The following is a 21,664-nucleotide window of genomic DNA, read 5'->3' on the forward strand; positions in this document are numbered from 1 at the left end:
CGAATTGGGTTATATGTTAAAATGAAGTGGAAGCATGTCGGGAGTGCCGGAAAGCGGCGAAGCGCCCGGAAAATGACTTTTCCGGGGCTGTCAAGGGTGTGCGTTCGCACACATTGAGTGTGCGTTCGCACACTCCTTGAATTTTGGGGTGTGCGTTCGCACACTCATTGTGTGCGTTCGCACACTACCTAAATGTTGCCAGATTGAGAAACCCTACAGTCAGTTTATAGATTTACCTCTTAGGAACGCCTCTGTCCAATTTTATCTCGATCCAACGGTTCAATTGGGAGAGATCGTCGTTTTACTAAACAGTGTCAGTGCGCAGGCAGCACCTGCGCATTGTCCTGAAAACTACTTGAAACTTCATCGGAATGAAACTAAACCCTAAAGTTTAAAGGTATCATACGTATTGGAATACGATTAAGAGATATAACAAGTATCTCGACTAAGTATTAAAATACGATTAAGGTTAAAAGTCGTATTTGAACTACGATTATATTAATCTAAGTTTATAACTTAGGGTTTTGATATTAAGCCTACGTTTATGGATTAAACGTACAGGTAACTCGACTAAGTAACTGACGTATCGACGAGCTACCAAGCCATTGGGCCGGAGTGGTTACGTGATTGGACAATGCATGGAGCTTACGCTTGCGGGATTATAATAATGCAGTTTTGGATAGCGGTCACTGTGAGTGGCAAATTTACTTTCGCGTATTATTAGTATAAAAGTTATTTTCTTATATTACGAATATTATTATTAAATATCTCGTATCTATATGATTTGCTCATATAAGCTGTTTTGTTTGATAGATTTGATTATATGAATGTTGTTGTATTCGTTGTTTTGGAGATAAGTGTCTAATGTGCGGTCCGAAGAGACCAACTACCTATTGGGTGTCAATAGGCTACATGATCATTGGTGAGTCAGTCTAGAGTACCTGACTTTATGATTAAGAATTAATATATGTTTATGCATAATATGTTATGAATTCGATACGAGAGTGAACTCGGCTACGGTGTAGTCTGGAAGTCCCCGTATCTAGTGGGCTGGGCCCACCAGTGGCTGGGCCACCAGTGAGTTGGACTCACACTTTATGATTTCGATACGAGTGAGCACTCGGTTACGGTGTAGTCTGGAAGTCCCCGTATCTAGTGAGTTGGACTCACACCTTTGAAATTAATAATGTTGCTTATATCATAAATTTATTTATGTAATAAGCGTGTGACGCTATATTTTGATAATACTATAAGTAACTTGCAAACTCACTCAGTATTTTCCCAAATACTGACCCCTCACTCTGATGTTTGCAGGTAGACAGAATCGGATCAGACAAACCATCCCCACTGTGCCAGAAGTCATTGGACTTGCACAAGTTTGGGTTCCTAAATCTGCAGTAGTCAGTAGGTGTCGGTATTAGATAGATATTTTGACTTCAAACATTATTTTATATTGTAAACGCTAGTATAATATTTTAATATTTATAAATGCTTTATCCGAAAGAGTTTTCCCGGAAATGTTTTATACATAATATTATACTTTTAGATGCGAAAAATTATTAGTGGTTTTAGGCTTGCTATGGGTTTCGGAGCTACCACTCCCATTCCCTAGCGCCGGTCTCGGCTCAATAATTTGGGTCGTGACATTTTGTTAGCTAATTTAATTAGTGGATTGAAGTTGTAACATTTACTTCAAAACAATAAATTTTTAAAAGCAATTCTCTCTCTTCTCTTTAACCAAAATTCAACACTCATAGTTCATACGAGGTGGTTTTTTGTCCTTTTGGCCAAAAAATCACCTCCTCCTCCATTTTTTTTTATTTTGAATTTTAATTTGTTTTATCTTCAATAATTACTCTATATATAAAGTTTCTTATGTTCTTTTCGGTTCATTTTTAATTTTTTTTTTAAATCTTGTTTTTTCAAGAAATTTTTATTTGCATGTTAAAGATCTAAGATCCGAGTAAAAAAATTTGAAAAATTTCTTTTTTAAATGATGATCCATGAACTTTATAATATTTAAAATTTTCTTCAATGTTTAATCTTTTTTGCATGATTTTTTAATATTTCGATGATATTTTAATAATTTGATTCATTTTGAATAATATGATTGAAAAAGTTGAAGTTTTAAAGGACCAAGCGATTTATCGGCATATTCAGACGAGATTCAAATTAAGATACATGTACTTACGAAACTTTGTTCATCGTTGTGCGCCAAGATGGCTTGTTAGCAGAATTTTGGCTTACTTTTTCTTTTTCGATTATTATCTTTTTTTTATATTTTTTATTGTTTCATAATTAATTGTTTGACTATGGTATCTGAAAGACCACATATTTGCTTCCTGTTATATGACTTTTATATTTGTATTTTGATCTTCTTTTTTTATAAAATTTATCTCGGTTTAAAAAAGAATTAATGCCATAAAAATTCACTAACTTTACACGTTTTCTCAATTTAATCACGTTTTTTAAAAATTCTCACAACAATACACCAACTTTCATTTTTTTTTTCAAATTCATACACGGTGTGGACATGTCACTTATTCATTGGTTAAAAATGGCTTACACCTCAGCAAATTGCACCAATGAATGTCTCATCAGCACCGTGTATGAATTTGTGTATTTTTATGAAATTTTTAGAAAAACGTGATTAAATTGAAAAAATATATAAAGTTTGTGAATTTTTATGACAATACCCCTTTAAAAAATAAGCATTTAATAAATTGATTGTGGGAATCATGTTTACATTTACTATACCTCTGTTATTATAAACTTTTAGTAAACTACATATCAAAATAAAGTCGCTCACTATTCTTACCTTTAATTTTAGTTTTTATTATTAAAATAGATTTACTTAAATTTACTAACAATTGCTTTTCGTTTAATAACTTTTAATCTTTTTAATTTAATTTGCCACAAGTTTATTATCAGTTTACTTTCAGCAAAATTGAATGTATAATTTTAAAAAGGCTTAAATGCACAAAAAATTACAAACTTTGGCGCATTTTTAGTATTCAACATAATATTTTAATTTTGACAAAAAAAAAGTACATGAACTTTCAAAATTTTGCAATTAAAGACACCGACAATATTTTGGATGTAAAACGATAGTGTTTTAGATAAAAACAACACCGTTTTAGATGTAAAATTACACTATTTTTCAAAGGAAAACACACATTGCAAAAAAATTGAAAAGTTCATGTTAAATATGCCAAAATTAAAAGATTATGTTAAATACCAATAACACTTGAAAGTTTGTAATTTTTGGTGCATTTAAACCTTTTAAAAACTAAAAAGAAAGTTTGGAGTTTATGATGTTGTTGTCGTCGTTGATGCCGGTGATGCTGGTGCAAACCGTCCTACTCCTGCCTTGGGTTTTTTTAAAACTATTCTCAACCAGCGTAAACTATTAAATTAGCACAATATTGTTACGGATATTTTAATAAAGAAAAATGTATAGTATAATTTCATGTATCTAAAATCAATCATTTTCACTTCCTCCCATCCCATATGGCTTTGAACCAAACATGCTTATGATAATTGATTAATAGAATGAGATAATCAAATTCTCACCATTTTGAGTAAAAAAAATCTCACCATAAGTGCCATTCATGTTGTAATTATGTTTGAACTTAAAGACTCCCTGAGCTAGAACTATGTAAATGTAATGAACTACATCCTAGCTTTGTTTTAAATCATCAGAACCTTTTAGTTCTGATTACACATTTTGTAATGTAATTCTGAGTTCTATTTATGTCTTACACTTAAATTGCTCTCACATGAACAGAATTGCAATATTGCGTAGCAGCAAGACTTGCAAGGATGCTGGATATTTGGAGTGCTATTGCTGTCAATCCACATCCCCAAATTGTCTAGAGGCAAATCCGGATCCCCACTTTTTAGTTAGGAGGAAGGACCATTAAATGTTTAAGTGTTAAATAATACCAGGAAGAAAGTTATTTCGGTCCATGAATTTATTTAATAAAATCATTTTAGATTTTTTTTTTTTTTTTTGAAAATTAGTATCAAATAGATTTAAAAATTAATGATTTCAGATCAAATAAATTCAAATTTTCATATTTTTCCATCTGCATTTTAATCTATTTAACCTAATCTTAATTTTGTAGCTACTTGATCTTACTTAATCAAATAAGATGTATATGATTACGCAGCATAAATTTATGGACTGAAAAGCACCCTCTCGTAACTGTACTATCATCTCAATTTTTATATATCTCCCAGTGTGTCATTGTTGATGCATATTATAGCTAAATTATTTTGAAAAAAGATGGTTGGTCATCTTTTATTTTTTGAAAATTATTTTGCGTCTACACAAATGAGAACGATTTACATTTAGACATCGTTAATTCAATATTTTTCAACAATTTTTCTTTTCCTCTCTATTTTACAGCTTTCTTTACTAAACTTTTCACTTTATTTATCCGTATAGGTTAAGACTAAACATTTGTATCTAACACCATACCTACAGAAGAATGTCACTTCACCATTGTTAGGAATCATGAACTCTTTGCTGCCTTTTGATTAGCACCCAGCACGGACTGTTAATAAGACAAATAGAAATGTAAGTAAGAACGCAAATGAGGTCTATGGGTGGAATTTATTCGTTTGCAACTTATAGTTTACTTCGATTGAAATGCAATTCTGTACATTTAGAAGTTACCATATTAAGAAGACGAATTGCAGCAGGACGGGTGAATTTTCTTGCAAAAAGAAAGCATTTGGATGGTTTTCCTTTGCTGCTGCACCATTCTCTTCGATTTTCAGTCTCATAATGAATATTGTCAATGTCCTGCAAAGAAGTAATCAAATTTTGCAAACGTTACTACCTTACGAAGTTGATAACTCTACTAATGCAATCACAAAGATAAGTGCCCTTAAACACTCCCATAATAACTTTTCACTAAATCATTCAAATTGCAAAATGGAAAACTTGGTAAACTAGATTCCAATTTAAAACACTTGGTGAAGTACATTCCAGTTTAATTTATCTCAAGAAACAAGTGGGCATCCATTGACCACAGGTTTATATTATTCCAGTCACAACTCACAAAGAACCTACACAAAGACAAAACATGTTTCTATGCTTACTTATTGATGTTCTCTACAAAACATCCGCTGGACATTCTCCAAGCAACTAACAATGAAAAACATGGTTTTAAAAAACGAAGCATGAGGTTTCATGAAGTTTCTTTGTAAAAAAAAGGATCTGCCCATATGGAAGGATACTGTTCTTATCATCTATATCAAATTCAATTACAAATGATACGGAGTTCTAGGTGACAGCTTCATGACCGTATCCTTTTGGAAATGGTTGAGATGGGGGATATGGTGCTTATGGCAGACTGGCAACATGAAACATGAATCATGTGATAAATACGTGCAGCACGCAGTTTTTTTGACAGCATACTATGTATTGACAGAGTTTAAATTCTCAATTTTAGGGATCTAAATTCACAAAATACATTCTTTATGTGGTTCACAAGACAATTTTCTATCTAGGAGATTCCATTTAACTTCAATCTTAAAGAAGATTTTAGAGATGGATAAAAGCCTTTTGATTTGAACTAATAATATGAGCCGGCCTAGTAAAAAATACTTTAGCAGATCTAAAAGAGAAATATAATAGGAAATGTAAAGGGCATATAGTATCTGAACTCTCAAGTCATGGAAAATAATGTAGGAGAGCATTAATCAATTCATACCATACACTTACTATTACCTTTATAGATTTTATAAGCTCGGGAGTAGCATCAGAGGATTTATAGGTAACAGGGTGCCATCCTCGGCGTTTTGGGTCCTTTGAGGACGAATGATCCCATGAACTATGAGCCAATGACCTCCGTGTGATTTCTCCTTCAAGGCCTTCCTGCTAAAATTTACAAAAAGGAAAACTTCAAAGAAAGCGAGGGGGAGAGGGAGAAAGAAATGGAAAAAATAATGTTAATTTCTGTATGAGGAACTTTCAAAATCAAAGATAATGTTAATCTATGAATTTTCTAAGAATGTTCGCTTCAATTTATGAACTAAAGTTTTTCTTTCCAGGTGCATGATCTTACAATTGTAAAACCTAGTAACATACTAACATTTAAACTCTGATTAAACAGTCAGCTTCAGATAGTTGTGTAGGATATAACATGAACTCCATGATAACTACCTTCCCAATTGTTACTCAGCTATGATAAGGTCTTGGAAGCTAAATATCAAACACAAATTATGTTAACTACTTAACCTTTTAACCAAAAAAGCTGGACACCCTAGTGCAAGTACTATCCATTTGACAGCTAGGACTCCATGTAGAGGTTGAGTTAGCAACCATTTAGATTGCAATCATAAAATTTGCAAACTATCAGAAAGAGACCAATAATTTCCATCCAAAAGTTGGTATGATAATCAATTATAAACATCGCAGGAACACCATCAAACTCTAGTCAGACTTCATAGAACCATCTTTCGATAGAACAACAAAAGTAGATAGCCTTGACTAATACATCAACACTAGAGCCAAAAATCCTTAAAGCTATCTACTACTTGCCAAATGAACACAGATGCACAAACACCAGAGAGCGAGAGAGAGAGAGTTTTGTTCCTAGGAGATTTCTGTCAGGTTAAATAAATAATTCACAGTTGGAAGTCTTTGTGTTCAACCAAATTTATTTTATTATTGATAAACAAGGATTGGGATAGGTGGACAAAAATTGCATTCTTACAGCAAATAACGTCTGAACGTAATGTTCATCAGGAATACAATTGTGCTCCTTCTTTCCATCAGCAGGCTGTACATGCAAATGCAGAATAATTTACTTCATTGCACATTAAATCTCAGTTCAAAATATAAAAAAAAATTACATCCACGTCAAAAGTGGATACTCAAGATATGCAACCAGTTCAAATCAGATATATCATAATATTTTAATCTAGATCTCAATTGCCAACTTGCTCCCCTGGACACAAGGATATTTAACTAGCAATACAGCAAACAAGAAAGGTACTTACAAAGGGCTGATCCCGCCAAAATTCAGGTAGCGATCTCCTCTGCATCATCATCATGCCCAAATAAAGTAAATTAAGAGAATTATTTTCCTCAATAGTAAAGAAAATTTAGGAAATAAATATCCAGCTACATTAAGATATCAAAAATGAAGGGAAGTTGAGGGACTGTTCGCTAATAATATATAATTGCAGAGATAAGTGACTATGTATTCTCCATATTCAGAGCTTCCACGTAAGCAGCATGGATTAATACCATATCCATTTTTGGCTTTTGAGTCAAATCAAGTAAATCGTATTTTAGCTATTTATAATGTTGTCAGACCTGATCCAGTGATCAAACCGTTAAGAGTAGAGGGTTAAGGGTTTAAGGTTCAACCGAGGTCCAACTTGGCAGGGGCGGGCTCAGCCTTATAGGCTGAGGTGGCGTCCGCCCCCTCAAATTGTTTAAAAGGGAAGAATTAATCCTTCAACTTTAAAATATTTTTAAAAAATATGCTTATTATACTTTAATTCTGTACAATTCGCCCCCACAAATTTATTTTGTACCAACCAACCACCCCATTCTAAAATTCCTAGTTCCGCCCCTGCAACCGGGGCTAAACCTGTAGTATAAAAATATATCAAAGTATAATGTATTTTATGACAAGTAACAACACCAGCCAGTTTTCAAATATATAGAATGTAAATATAACATAAACACATAATATGAGTTAGTTTGATGGTACTGTATGTCGTATTAGTGTTCTCATTGAGCTGTGGGTTTCGAACCCTAGCAGCATCAATTGTTATTATTATTAATTTAATAAGGACAGGTGCAGTTTTTTGATTATCCGATCGAACCGAAGCCGGGTTTACCTGTTTAATTGTCCTAAGTCAACAGTTACCCGGCAGGTTTGATGGAAAAACAACGGTTTTCTCAATAAACGGCTATTAGTGCAACCGAAACTGGTTATCTGGCCGGTTCCCAGTCTTTCCGGTCAAACCGACCGGTCTGATTTGGGTTTGATAACAATGCTATTTATCATAGAATAAATAAATGTATAAAATGGTGCCTGCCACCAATCTGATGTGCTATTATACACAGCATTAAATCTCTGACAATAAGCACAAGTCATACGAGAACTTAATGCTAGCTTATTAGGTGCGAGGAGAAACTCCTCAAAACAAAGACGGTAATGACATAAACTTGCCTTGCAATGCTGTTGAAATATAGGAAAGACCGTAGTGTCGTTCACTACAACTTTTGCATGCTTTCTGGTCAGAACAACCCACTGCAACAGACCCAACAAGAAATTGTTGGAATTTGATAATTGAACAGCACAGGAAAACAGATATTATCAGCAGAGTTTATATCATTTAAAATAAATTTGAGACGCAATCATGCATGAAATTTAAATTTTACCTGAGATCCTTTCCTCCAGTTATGAACAGGAATTATTGGATCCATTTTAGGATTGTAGCGTCCCTCTTTTGTATCAGCAAAGCTGCATCCAGCATATAAGTTGCACATAACTAAAGAGCTTTGGAAGTTTAAGATTGAAAATTGAAGATGCCATACATTTTATATATTTCTTTTTGAAGGAGGCATACATTCTATATTAAAGACAATATAGTTTCTTAAAGTGGAAGGCAAATATAAGCATGAGATTAATTAATCTTAGTACTTACAAAGTTTGAATCTCAATTTAACAACTATGCTTCAAATATTAAATAAAATAATTATCACACTAGCTGTAAGAGTGGTTCAGATTACAAACAATCCTGACAATAAAATTCCTGATTAAAGAGTGTTGATATAACAAATTTAAAGCAACTTATTCTGAAGCATAATAACCACTTATTTAATTTACTTTCCTTCCTTTTTTTCCTTCATTTTTTCATACTTTATAGACTCAGGTTAGACAACGGTGATAAGATATAGGCAAAATCAAAAGGAATAGTGAAAAGTAAGATGTTCAACAAATTTCCAAAGTTATTTTGTTCATTGATAAAGATTCTACTTCAAACAAGACCAATTAAGATGATAAGAATAAATAATCTAGATGGTCAAAGTGGAGTTGACATATAACACATCTGACCCTTTACTGGAATGATGGCTGCATTGGGCCCTTCTTTACCAAATACAGATCTCTCTAGCTGATAAATAGGGAAAAAGTTGACATCGACTTAACTCGGTACTCTACATGTTTTTGTTTTTACAGGGCCTAAATGAAAGTACTTATGATGCTATAGAGACTAAACATTCTACTAGCACAAAATGAATTAAATTCAGAAGAAATCTCATCCAGCAACCCAATGTGACGCACTTTGTGCTTAACAAAACTAAACTCGTTTAGGACAAAATCAATAAGAACTTTTGTTGTTGTTGTAAGAATGTAGAAGGTAGGTAACTATTAATCTACACGATCTAGTCCTCCGAGGAATAATTCATCCAGTCAAGTAACAAAAATGTACAATACAACAGTTAACTGCATTACCTTGTGCACAAGTCATTGATTAATTAAGATATCCAAACAACAATAGACCATTAGGATGTTCAAGAACTATGAATGTGGTCTTATCAATTTCAATGTTTAGTTTAACTGTTCTCTATGATCAAAAGTCAAATTTATAGAGTTAAGAGCTTCGTATTAGAATCAAGGAGGGAAGTTCTACTTTTGTATTCTAGGATGCATTCAAAACCAAACTAACTGACAGTTTGGGTTCCCAATAAACACCCTAGAAGACATATAAATCTTGAGGAATCCAATGAGAATTTGGCAAAACATGAGTGATTTAGCAAAGCTTCAAGAGTAGGCTGAGTAGGCTGTTTAGTGTGGGCTATGAGAAGTTGCTTATGCCATAACTAATGTTCTTGGTATCCTTTGCATGTTCCATTATTAATACTAAGCTTAATGACCAAACAATTCCAAATATTTAGCACGAATTTCAATGAAATCCAAATCTTTCAATAGGATCAATTATAGACGATTTTTGATTAATTTTGTTTCAATTGTAGCCAATTTTGAAACAATATATATCGAAATGTTTGAATAAAATTGGCTACAATTGAAACAAATAAATCAAAATAGGCTACAATTTATAAAATTAGAATGTTTGGATAGAATTAAGATTCTCACCAAGCGTTTGGATTTGCTTGGTCATTAGACCTTAATATTATGCCCGCATAATGCGCCATCACGTGTAAATTAAAAGTATCTTTAACTTTTCCTCCCAAGAAACATTAATTGAAATTATTCTGGATATAGATTACAATCAACCTCTAATGCTCAAATGTAAACATTAAACAAATTGAAATCACTTTTAATTCTTTATTTCCTTAGCATAACATGAATATCGTGTTCAACTCAACATAAATCTTGCAATAGTGTAAAAGCTCAGTTGCAGAGAATATTAATACCAAGAGCTGCAAAAAATATATATAACAAGACGGACAAAATCCAGGCCGACTAACCTGTCCACAAAACTAGTTGGTGTTGACATGATATATTCATAAGTGTAGCCAAAGTCGTAAAGCGGTATGCAGCTGAGAAGAGACCATGTAACTGAGATGTTGTTAGGCGAAAAGACCACATATAAGAAGCTTTTAACGAAACGCCACTACGAGCTGCATCTCTATACATTTTTAAGGTTCAATTCATAACGACATTATATCTAATAATACAGATGCAAAATCTAAAACGTACAGACAAATGATACGGTACAGAATCAAGCGCCAATTCTCACCTGTCAGATAGAAAAACAAATCTTTCATTTTTCGAATCCTCTAGTGCATGCTTCAGCAACACACGCTCTGCCTCAATCATGCTTGCTTCTCCCCAATCCACCTGGAATTGATTGCACGAATATCACATAGTACAATAAATGGACTAAGAACTTAATAGCACAACTAAAACAAACAATGTAAGTCAAATGCATATCGATTGTCCTATGCTTGCATTATAAAAAGTGAAATTAAATACAAATAGATTATAGGTGAAAAACACGAACCTGCACGCTATCATTAACTTGTCGATTTAAAAAATACTTAGATCTCGTCGTTGCTTTATTAAACAGAAATCCAGGCCTAGAATGAACAAAAACAGAAAATCTAGATTCTTCTTCACCCTGCATTCATCATTCATCACCATTAATACAATTCACTAGTCACTAATATGCATGGAAAAAATCACAATTACCTTAAAAAAAGCGTCCCAAACCATATCAAGAGGAAGCCGATTCCTCGCAATAAAAAGAAAAGCAATCTTAGCTTGATTATTAGTATTCTCATTATCATCACTCCTAGGATTATGAAGCAAGCGCGAGTGCAAAGACGAGAGCGATAAAATTCTGGAGTAATGAGACTGCATCAAACCGAAGCTCCCAAAACAAAACCCTAAAAACAACACAACAAACACTTTTCTCTTCCATTTACTAGAATTGTAATTCAACTGCGATTTCTGATGCACCAGAATCGCCTTCCGCTGCTGCTTCATCATCGTAACCAACGAAATCCAATCTAAAGATAAAAACAAAATCTCATTTGAAAATTAGTAAAAAAATGGACATAGAAATGAAATAAAAATGGTGTGATTGGTAGATCGGTGGAATTTGAAGCTTGCGTGCGATTGAATTAGAGAGTGTGATTGGCATGAAATGGAGTTTGGAGAGTCACGAGGAATTTGTTGATTCTTTTTGAAGAACAGAGGTGATGATGATGATGATGATGATGATATGAAGAAGAGAGTAGAGAGTGAAGTGAGTGATTTTTATTGGGGAGTGAATTTTAAGTTTGGTAAACGTATTATTAAGCCCCTAAAGTTTAAATTAATGTAAATGGATACATTTTACTTATAGTATAGTCACATTTGCATTCATTTTATTTTAAAATTAAATGATTTTTTTTGTTTCCGTTCATTTTTTAACCATTCCGACTAATTTTAATGTTAGTTAAATAATTAATTGATAAAACTAAATTTCAATTAACATATGTCTAAATGAACATTACATTTTTAAGAGATTTAATAATTAATGAATTTCATTCATTTTTATATATTTATTAATAGTTTGAATTTTTAATTTTAGTTTGAAAGGTGAGATAAATAATAAAAATATTTAAAGAATTTAAATTGAATTTATTAAATTATTCGATCTTACAGAAATATACTTTTAATATATTATTTATGTAAAAAATATTTTTAAAGATTAAATTGAAATTTTATATTATTAATTAAGCTTTTTTGCTTAATTAATTGACAACTAAAAATGAATGAAAAAAAATAAATTTGTTAACGTCAATGAAGTTTACAATTCCAAAATTAAATGGATGGAAGTATGAATTGTGCTATATATCATAGGTGTTAGAATAATTTATTTATTTTAAAAAAATACATTTATATATTCTTGTAATTACTTTAAAAATTGTAAGAAAATTTTGATCCATTATAAAATGGAAATGTAAATTTCAAAATACATAGTCATACTTTTTTTCCATTCATAGTATGAGTGCATGGTAAATGAAAATCAATATGCAAGTCTTGATATTTTTTTCTTGTGAATTTTAAAATTTTGGGTGATTTTGATACGTATGCTACACCTAAAATTTCAAGGATCAAAGTATTCACTGTGGCAAATTTCAAGAACCTTAATGTAATTTCTTTTGTTATAAGTTGAAGGTGTAGTAAAGTTGTTACGATTTTGTTCTCATTTGTTCTTTCTAAAAAGGAAGCGTGAAATGTAGGATAGCATAATTCTCTTTCTGTTGATTTTCCATCTTTAATAATTTTTATACTAATTAGGATTATACTAATTTTAATTAGTAAGATTTTATTCTGGCTAAGAGACAAAGATTATATATCAAATATGTGATGTTCTTTTTTGCTAAATTCAGAATTCATTCTCATATATAAAAGAGCAAGTTACGTTAAAATTCATGAAATATATCAGAACTGACAGTTTGTTACTTCTTGTTTTAAAATTCTATTTAATAGTTCTTCAGATTTTATTCCGTTAACTATTAGATTCCTCCGTTAATTTCGACACTTATTTTCAAATGATTTGATATTCCACCTTTAGTTTTGTGAACGATTTGATCCCTCGCTTTTAATTTTATCAAACAATTTGGTCCCTCACTTTTAAACAATTTAGTACCCGATTTCAATCCGTTAAACTCAAATTAACAGAAGGATTTCTTAGTTAATGGAATTAAAATTAAGAAACCATTAAGTAAACTTTTAAAGGGGTACTAAACTGCTAATTATGATATATTTCAGAAACCTGGAAGTAATTTGCTCTATATAAAATTGGCTATAAAGTAATGTTTTAGCAAATTTAACTTCTTTTTACAAAAGAGTTGGCATTTGTGTTCTCTTGTCAATTATGAGAATTATGTCATGATTTTTTCTTGTTGTTTCTCTTTTACTTTTGTTGGGTATTTAACTATTTGATAATTAACTTGATCCTTTATCGAAATAATGTTATTATTCTCTCTGGTTGTATAAAAAAAAAATATTTCATATAAAACTGAATAAAAAATTATTATTAATTGAAAAATAAATGTATTCTTTACGACAAAAGTAATACTTTACAAATGTAATACTAATTACAAGCAATAAATAATATTATATCATATATTGGGTAATTATAATAATTATCCCTTATTTCTATTTTTTAAAATAAAACGCGCTCATAATTTAAGTTATTTGTATATAATTTCAAAATTTTATATTTGTGATGATTTAAGCACATCGTTTTAAAATCTGGCATAAAAAGAAGTTCAACCTTTCATTTTTAATATTTGAACTCAAAGTTATTATCCGGCGTCGTTTTTAGTCACTAAACCGCCAAAAAAATCGTTTGGTGAAGACAAATTGCCTTGGCACTAGAAAATGTCAAAATATGAAAGGTTAGCTTAAAATTTAAAAGTTCTGTTTAAATTGCTGCAAATGTGAAATATCAAGATTTTATAAGCAAATAATCTCATAATACACGCGCGCGCGCTCACACACACACACACACACACATATATATATGTGTGTGTGTGTGTGTGTGGATTTAAAACCGTGTGTTAGAACTTATCGTCGACGATTTGTATTTATATCTGTTTTAAACAGAGGTAGAAAATTAATTGTGCATCATGTTCAACAATTACAAAGCTATTTATACAAGTGTAGAATCTCTATCTTAAGAAGAAAATTCTACTCTAGGAAATAATCAAACACAATCAATTATAATCAATTAGCCTATAATTTAGCTACTAATTGATTCTAACATATCCGCACTACTAATATGTTTTAACACTCTCCTCAAATTGGAGCATAGATGTTAATCATGCCCAGCTTGTTACAAAGATAATCAACCCAAACTCCGTTAAGAGCTTTTGTGAAAATATCTCCCAAGTGTTCTCTAGTCTTCACAGAACCTGTAGAAACTAAACCTTGCTGAATCTCTTTCACGAATAAAGTGACAATCAATCTCAATATTCTTGGTTCACTCATGGAATACTAGATTGGGTGCAATATGAAGTGCAGCTTGGTTGTCACACCACAACTTAGCTGGCTTAGAAGCTTGCAAACCCAATTCATCAAGGAGTTGGTATATCCACAATATCTCACATATAAACTTTGTCATAGCCATATACTCTGATTCTGCACTTGATCGCGAAACTACATTTTGTTTCTTGCTTTTCCAAGAAATCAAATTACCTTCAACAAAAACACAATATCTTGTGGTGGATCTTCAATCTTCTTTCGATCCAGCCTAATCAGCATTAGAAAAACATTCAATCCTAATGTGACCGTGATCATCATACAAGATTCCACGTCCAGGTGCTCCTTTTAGATAGCACAAAATCTGCTCTACTGCCTTCCAATGATCAATAGTAGGAGATGCCATATACTGACTGAATACGCAATGTCCGGATGAGTCACAGTAAGATAATTTAGTTTACCCACCAATCGTCTATATCTCTCTAGATCTTCAAATAGTTCACCATCCTCCGTAAGTTGCAAACCAGAACATTAGAGCACTATATGGCTTAGCTCCCGATTTTCCTGTTTCAGATAATAAGTCAAGCACATACTTCCTCTGAGATAAGAAGATGTCTTTCTTGCTTCTAATCACTTCGACTGCCAAGAAATATTTCAACACTCCCAAATCTTTAGTATGAAACTATGTATGCATAAAAGACTTGAGAGATGAAATTCCAATGGAATCGCTGCCAGTGATTACAATATTATCCACATACACAACTAATAGTATAATGCCACTATTAGATTGTTTATAGAAAACAAAGTGATCAAATCTACTCTTCTTCATTCCAAACTTCTCAATAGCGTCACTAAACTTGCCAAACCAAGCACGAGGACTCTATTTCAAGCCATATAAGGATTTGCAAAGATGACATACTTTCCCATGCTCCCCCAGAGCAACAAAACCAGGTGGTTGCTTCATATAGACTTCCTCCTGAAGATCTCCATGAAGAAACGTATTCTTGATATCTAATTGATGTAAAGGCCAATGATGAGTAGCCGCCATTCAGATAAATAGCCTCACAGAAGTAAGCCTAGCATCAGGAGAAAAGGTTTCAAAGTAATCCACTCCATATGTCTGAGCATAACCTTTAGCAACAAGGCGAGCTTTTAACCTAGCGACAGAGCCATCAGGATTAACTAATACAACAAACACCTATTTACATCCAATAGTTTGTTTTCCTGCAGGTAAATCAACTAAGGTCCATGTACCGTTAGTATCAAAAGCAATTCGTCTCCTCAATCATAGCTTTATGCCATCTAACATGGGATAAAGCCTCTTTTACAGACATAGGAACATAAACAGAATCAAGAGATGCAATAAAAGAACAAGATGATGATAACAAATGGTCATACGAAACAAAAGAAGACACATGATAATTACAAGTACATTTACCTTTACGAAGAGCAATGGGAAGATCATTGCTCAGAGGCGGATCCGATGACGAAGATGCTGGTTCAAGACATGGAACTGGAGGATCTGAAGTAGGTATAGTTACATGATTAGACGGTTGTGTTCGACGAGAATATATTTGAATTATTAGAGGCTTAGCCGGAGCATGGGGAGGAGGTACAGACCGTGATGCAACAGTATAGATTAGCAAATCATCCTCCTCCACCTAACTAGTAGGACCTAGAGATAAAGGAAATGGAACATTTTCTAAGAAGGTGACATCATCTGATACAAGGTACTTGCTAAGAGTATGATTATAACACCTATATCCTTTTTGAACACGAGAATATTCAAGGAAAATGCACTTTAAAAATTTCAGATCAAGTTTCATTATCTGACGACAGACATCTCTATCAAAACAAGTACAATCAAATATCCTAGGTTCAATAAGAAACAAAGTTTTATTAGGAAAGGGAACTTGATAAGGAGTCTCATTAGATAGTACCGTGGAAGGCATTCTATTGATTAGAAAACAAGCAGTATAAACAACATCAGACCAAAAATATTTAGGAACCTGCATTTGAAATAACAAAGCTCTGTCAGTTTCAAGAAGATGTCTATTTTTTCTTTCAGCAACACCATTTTGGGATGATGTGTCGACACCAGAAGTTTGGTGAAGAATACCATGATTCACCATATGAAAGGTGTTTGACAAATACTCTTTAGCATTACCACTTCTTAAAATTTACACAAACTTACTAAATTGAGTTCGATTTCGGCACAAAAATTAGTAAAATGAGAAAATATTTCTGAACGATTTTTCATCAAATATAACCATGTCGTTCTAGAGTAATCATCCACAAAAGTAATAAAGTATCTGAATCCAAGTTTAGCTGTAACTAGACAAGGAACCCAAACATTAGAGTGTACCAACTCAAAAGGTGCACTAGCTCGTTTATTGATTCTTGGACTAGAACTAAGACGATAATGTTTTGCAAACTGACAAGACTCACAATCTAGAGATGACATGCTAGAAAATTGAGGAAAAAGTTTCTTTAATAAAGGGAGAGAAGGGTGACCAAACCGACAATACGCTTCAAAAGGAGTTACAATTTCACTACAAGCTATAGATTTTGGAATTTCTGGATCAAGGATGTCGAGGCCTCCGAATTCATGTCCCTTGCCAATAATCTTCTTTGTCATAAGATCCTCATACAAACAATAATCGGGAAAGAAAATGGCAGAATAATTCAAAGTACGAGTAAGTTTACTAATAGACATCAAATTGAAAGATAATTGAGGTAAACTGAGAACAGATGACAAAGGCAATGATGACGTGGGTTTAATAGTTCCATAACCAACAACACAAGATTGCGACCCATCGGTTAAAGTAACAAAAGAGCTAGACTGATTTGACTGAAATTTAGAGAACAAACTAGGATTACCTGTCATATGATCTGTAGCACCTGAATCAATGACCCATTTTGAAGATGAGAAAACAAGACATGTACTAGATTTATCTAATTCAACAACGTCATTAACTGAACTGGATTGAATGAGCCGGGCATACCCATATGAAGAAATAGTAATCGTTTCTACCATTATTAGACTCGTACGAGTCGAGTCGAGTCAGAGAAAAAACAATGCGACTCTATAGGGTGAATCGAAAGTAACCCAGAATCGGTCTAGAATCGTTAGAATCGGTGGCGACTCGGTCGACTAGGTTGACTCTGACGATACAGCCGATTCGGATAAAGTTTCATATTTTTTATACAATTTTCGTGAAAAAAGGAGAGAAAAGCACAAAACAGCAAATTATTAATACATAGCTTCATAGATTTTGTTTAAGAAGAAAACAAGAACCAGTTGCAGAAGGATGAAGTATGAAGGAGGAAGAAACTTAAGAAAGAAGATGAAGATGGTAAATTTAAAGAGAGAGAAAAACAATGATGTGATTTTTTTATTTTATTAGTATTATATTGTGAGTCTAGTAGTAGAGTTTTATTGGAATTTGTAAACAGAAAGACGTGGGAGAGAGAAATTAGAATTTAAGACTACTTTTTGTGTGGGAAAAAAATAGGAATACTTATTGACTTGTCAAATCAAAGTCTTTTTTGTTCTTAAAGTTTTCCATATTTCGAATAGAACAATCCTATTCTAATACGAAAAATATGACTTTTCCATTATTTTTAATTTTAAACTTATTCTCTTATATATAGAGGTGTTATATAATTTTTTAACATAACTCGGATTGATTTTCTATCATCTTTTTATTTTGAGCACTTATATAATATATTATTATTCCAGCAATTACAATCAGCCATCAGGTACGATTTTCTAGAAGAACTTTCTTTCTACTTTTTTAATGTTTTATTAGCTTTACATGTCAACCTCTTCTTTTAACATAAAAATCAACTATTTTACCATATATCATAATATTATGTTGATGTATTGCTTTTAGAAATACATATTATGTGGTTATAAGTTTTTTTATATATAATTATAAATAAAAATTTAATACATAATAAAATTTTAATTTTTTCACTTTAATTTCTTTTTTGTAGGAATTATTTTATTTTATTTATTAAATATGGCTTTAGAATCAAAAAAAGGATCTTCAACTACCGATCCTATTTGGAGCCATTGTTCTCGAGTTAACGACAATAAAATGAATTTAAGGTGTAATTATTATGGATTACAAAGGTGGGGGGGGGGTATAAATCGAATGAAACATCATCTAGCGGGAGATCATGATAATGTTGCTCCTTGCACTCAATATCCACAAAAAGTGAAAGATCTTTGTATTAAAATTTTAGGTGATTTCGAAATTCAAAAATCTTAACATGAGAACGAGTGTTTTGATGTAGATGAAAGAGCTCAAGGAGATCTAAATTTAGGTGAAAAAAGAAAGAATATGAATGCATTCATAACTAAAGATAAAGGAATCAAACAACAAACTTTAAATGCAATGGTAAAAAAAAAAGAACCCGTAATTCAAAGTATTTGTAGATTTCTATATGGACATGCATTACCTTTTGTTTTGGTGAAGAGTCCATTATTTTCTTCTATGTTGGATACAGTTGGTGAATATGGTAGAGGGTTAAAACCTCCTAGTTATCATGAAGCTAGAGTCACTTATTTGAAAAAAGAAGTGGAAAGTGTGAATTCAATGCTAGAGAAGTATAAAAAAGAATGGAAAAAAACAGGTTGTACTTTGATGTCTGACAGGTGGACTGATAAAAAATCTAGATCTCTCACTAATTTTTTAGTAAATAGTCCAAGTGAGACTGTTTTTCTTAAATCTATAGACACATTTGTTGTTATCAAAGATGCACAAAAGTTATTTGAAATGTTTGATGGACTAGTGGAGGAAATTGGACAGGAAAATGTTGTTCAGGTTGTGACTGATAGTGCGTCAGCTTATGTAAAAGCTGGGAACTTATTGATGGAAAAGAGAAAGAAATTATTTTGGTCTCCTTGTGCGGCTCACTGTATTGACAATATATTGGAGGATATAGGTGAATTGTTGATGTTTAAAGATACAATAAATAAACCTAGGGAAGTTTGTGTTTATATTTATAGGCATGCTTGGGTTCTTAGCATGTTTAGAAAGTTTTATGGCAAGAAGGAGTTAAAAAGAGCCGGAGTTACAAGATTTGCTATAAGTTTTTTCACATTGAAGAGTTTTAAGGAAAATAAACTTCCACTTAGAGCGATGTTTGCTTTAGAGGACTGGGCAAAGAGTCAGTATGTTTCCAAGCCAGAAGCAAAAAGGGTGGGCACAATTATGTTATCTGATGTTCGATTTTGGAAATCAGTTAAGTATTGTCTAAAGTGTGTGAGTTCAATTGTCAAAGTTTTAAGACTCGTTGATGGGGATGCCAAACCGGCTATGTGGTATATTTATGAAGCAATGGATAGGGCAAAGGAGCAAATTGCAAACAATTTCAATTAGCAACTGACAAAGTATGAACGAGTTTGGAAAATTATTGATACAAGATGGGATTTGCAACTCCATAGGCCACTTCATGCAGCTAGTTATTTTCTTAATCTCAAGTAAGAATTATATTTATCAAAATAAAATATTTTATATTTAGATGATATTAATAAGAATCTATGATTAGCTTTAATAATTTTGTTTTTTAGGTTTCAGTACGACGAGTCATTCAATGCCGATACATAAGTCAAAGTAGGATTATACACAACAATTGAGAAGATGTTTCCGGATATCGAAACAAGAATTAAAGTTGATCAACAATTAGAAAAATTCAAAAAAGGAGAAGGAATGTCCGGGATAAGCATGACTACTTCGACTAGAGATAAAAAAAACAACCAGGTTTATGGTGGGAAAGCTATGAAGAAGAATGTAAAGAGCTTCAAAGTCTTATTATTAGAGTGTTAAGTCTAACATGTTAGTGCTATAGGATGTGAGCGAAATTGGAGTACATTTGAGCATGTGCATTCTAAAAAAAATTGTTAAGAACAACAAAGATTGAATGCTCTCGTGTTTGTTAAATTTAACATTCAACTTGAATTAAGACAAGCAAAGAGGGAGAAACGTGGGGAGACATATGATCCAATTTGTTTGAGTGATATCCGATGATGAATGGATCACCGAAATTGAAGAGAGTTGTCTACCCGAATACAATTCATGGATGGATGTCAATGAATGCTTTGATGATGATGAAAGACTAGGATCTACTAGTCAAAGAAAACGAGGACCAAGAAACTTGAGGCATGATAGACACGAAAAAGAAAAGACGGTTGAAGATGAGGTAATGGAAGATTTGGATTTAGATTCGTTCAATGGCGAAGAAGGAATTGAAGAACGAGGGGAAATAGAAGATTTGACAATCTTAGGAAATAACAATAGTGATGAGGATGGCGACGATCTCGAACTTGATAGGAACTAGCTTTATTAATAGTCTAATATAGTTGATTTAATTTTTTTATTAGATGATATTGGTTTATTTTAGAGTAGTTTAAGTTATTTTATTTTATATTCACAATTTTATATATAATTTTTCTTTTTTTAAAATAGCCGAATCTTACGATTCGATTCGATTTTCGATTTACAAATTGCGATGAGTCGAATCTCGATTTGACAACTATTGTTTCTACAGACGTTTTAGCCTGTAACTTCTTGCAATCTCGCTTCATATGACCCGCTCTATGACAGTAGTGACAAATCACAATTTTATTTTCCGCTATAATTTCCACAAGATCAACAAGCAACAAATTTTGAAATTTTGAACGGCGAGTGATACTGGTGGTGAAATTAGAGACGGCGCGTGGTGAGAAAAGAGTAGCACCCAAAGTTGATGACCCACAAAATTGCAACTGACTGCTTTGTTAGGCAGTAACACAACACTGTCGTTTGACAGTTTTTATTTTTTATATTGATTATTTGATACTAATATCAGAGTCTTTATAGTTAAAAGATTTAAAATTCAACATTTATTTATTCTCAATTGATTAATCAAAAATTTAAGCGTAAAATAACATGGGCATGTGCTTATGCATGCCCCAAAACATTCGCATAAGGAATATATTAGAGAAAATAAAATTATAATTCGTATCTTATGAGTATATCAGAGAAAAAAATTATAATACGTGTCTTATCTAAGAATTAATTTTTTAAATTTATCGATATCTAATTTAATAGATTGAAATAGAAAAAGAAAACAAAATTGTTATGTTAACAAAAGAAAACACAAGGAAAATGCTAAAAGTAAAAAGTAGTGGGGTTTTT

General features: G+C 32.2%; 2 protein-coding genes across 2 annotated transcripts; one reads left to right on the forward strand and one right to left on the reverse strand.

Annotated features, from left to right (window-relative positions):
- Positions 1–4,346: 4,346 nt before the first annotated feature.
- Positions 4,347–11,677, reverse strand: LOC126674131 (glycosyltransferase BC10). Its single transcript, XM_050368516.2, has 11 exons — positions 11,190–11,677; positions 11,002–11,118; positions 10,738–10,838; positions 10,466–10,537; positions 8,414–8,495; positions 8,202–8,282; positions 7,015–7,053; positions 6,729–6,794; positions 5,741–5,890; positions 4,682–4,810; positions 4,347–4,559 (listed from the first exon to the last, which is right to left on the reverse strand). The coding sequence occupies exons 1-11, from the start codon at positions 11,487–11,489 to the stop codon at positions 4,518–4,520; spliced, it is 1,179 nt and encodes a 392-aa protein (XP_050224473.1). The 5' UTR covers positions 11,490–11,677; the 3' UTR covers positions 4,347–4,517.
- A 6,825-nt stretch (positions 11,678–18,502) lies between these two features.
- Positions 18,503–19,867, forward strand: LOC126672323 (uncharacterized). The gene is made up of 2 exons (XM_050366269.2): positions 18,503–18,593; positions 18,780–19,867. The coding sequence occupies exons 1-2, from the start codon at positions 18,503–18,505 to the stop codon at positions 19,865–19,867; spliced, it is 1,179 nt and encodes a 392-aa protein (XP_050222226.2).
- The last annotated feature ends 1,797 nt before the right edge of the window (positions 19,868–21,664 follow it).

Source organism: Mercurialis annua, linkage group LG3, assembly GCF_937616625.2.
Source record: "Mercurialis annua linkage group LG3, ddMerAnnu1.2, whole genome shotgun sequence".
NCBI lineage: Eukaryota > Viridiplantae > Streptophyta > Magnoliopsida > Malpighiales > Euphorbiaceae > Mercurialis > Mercurialis annua.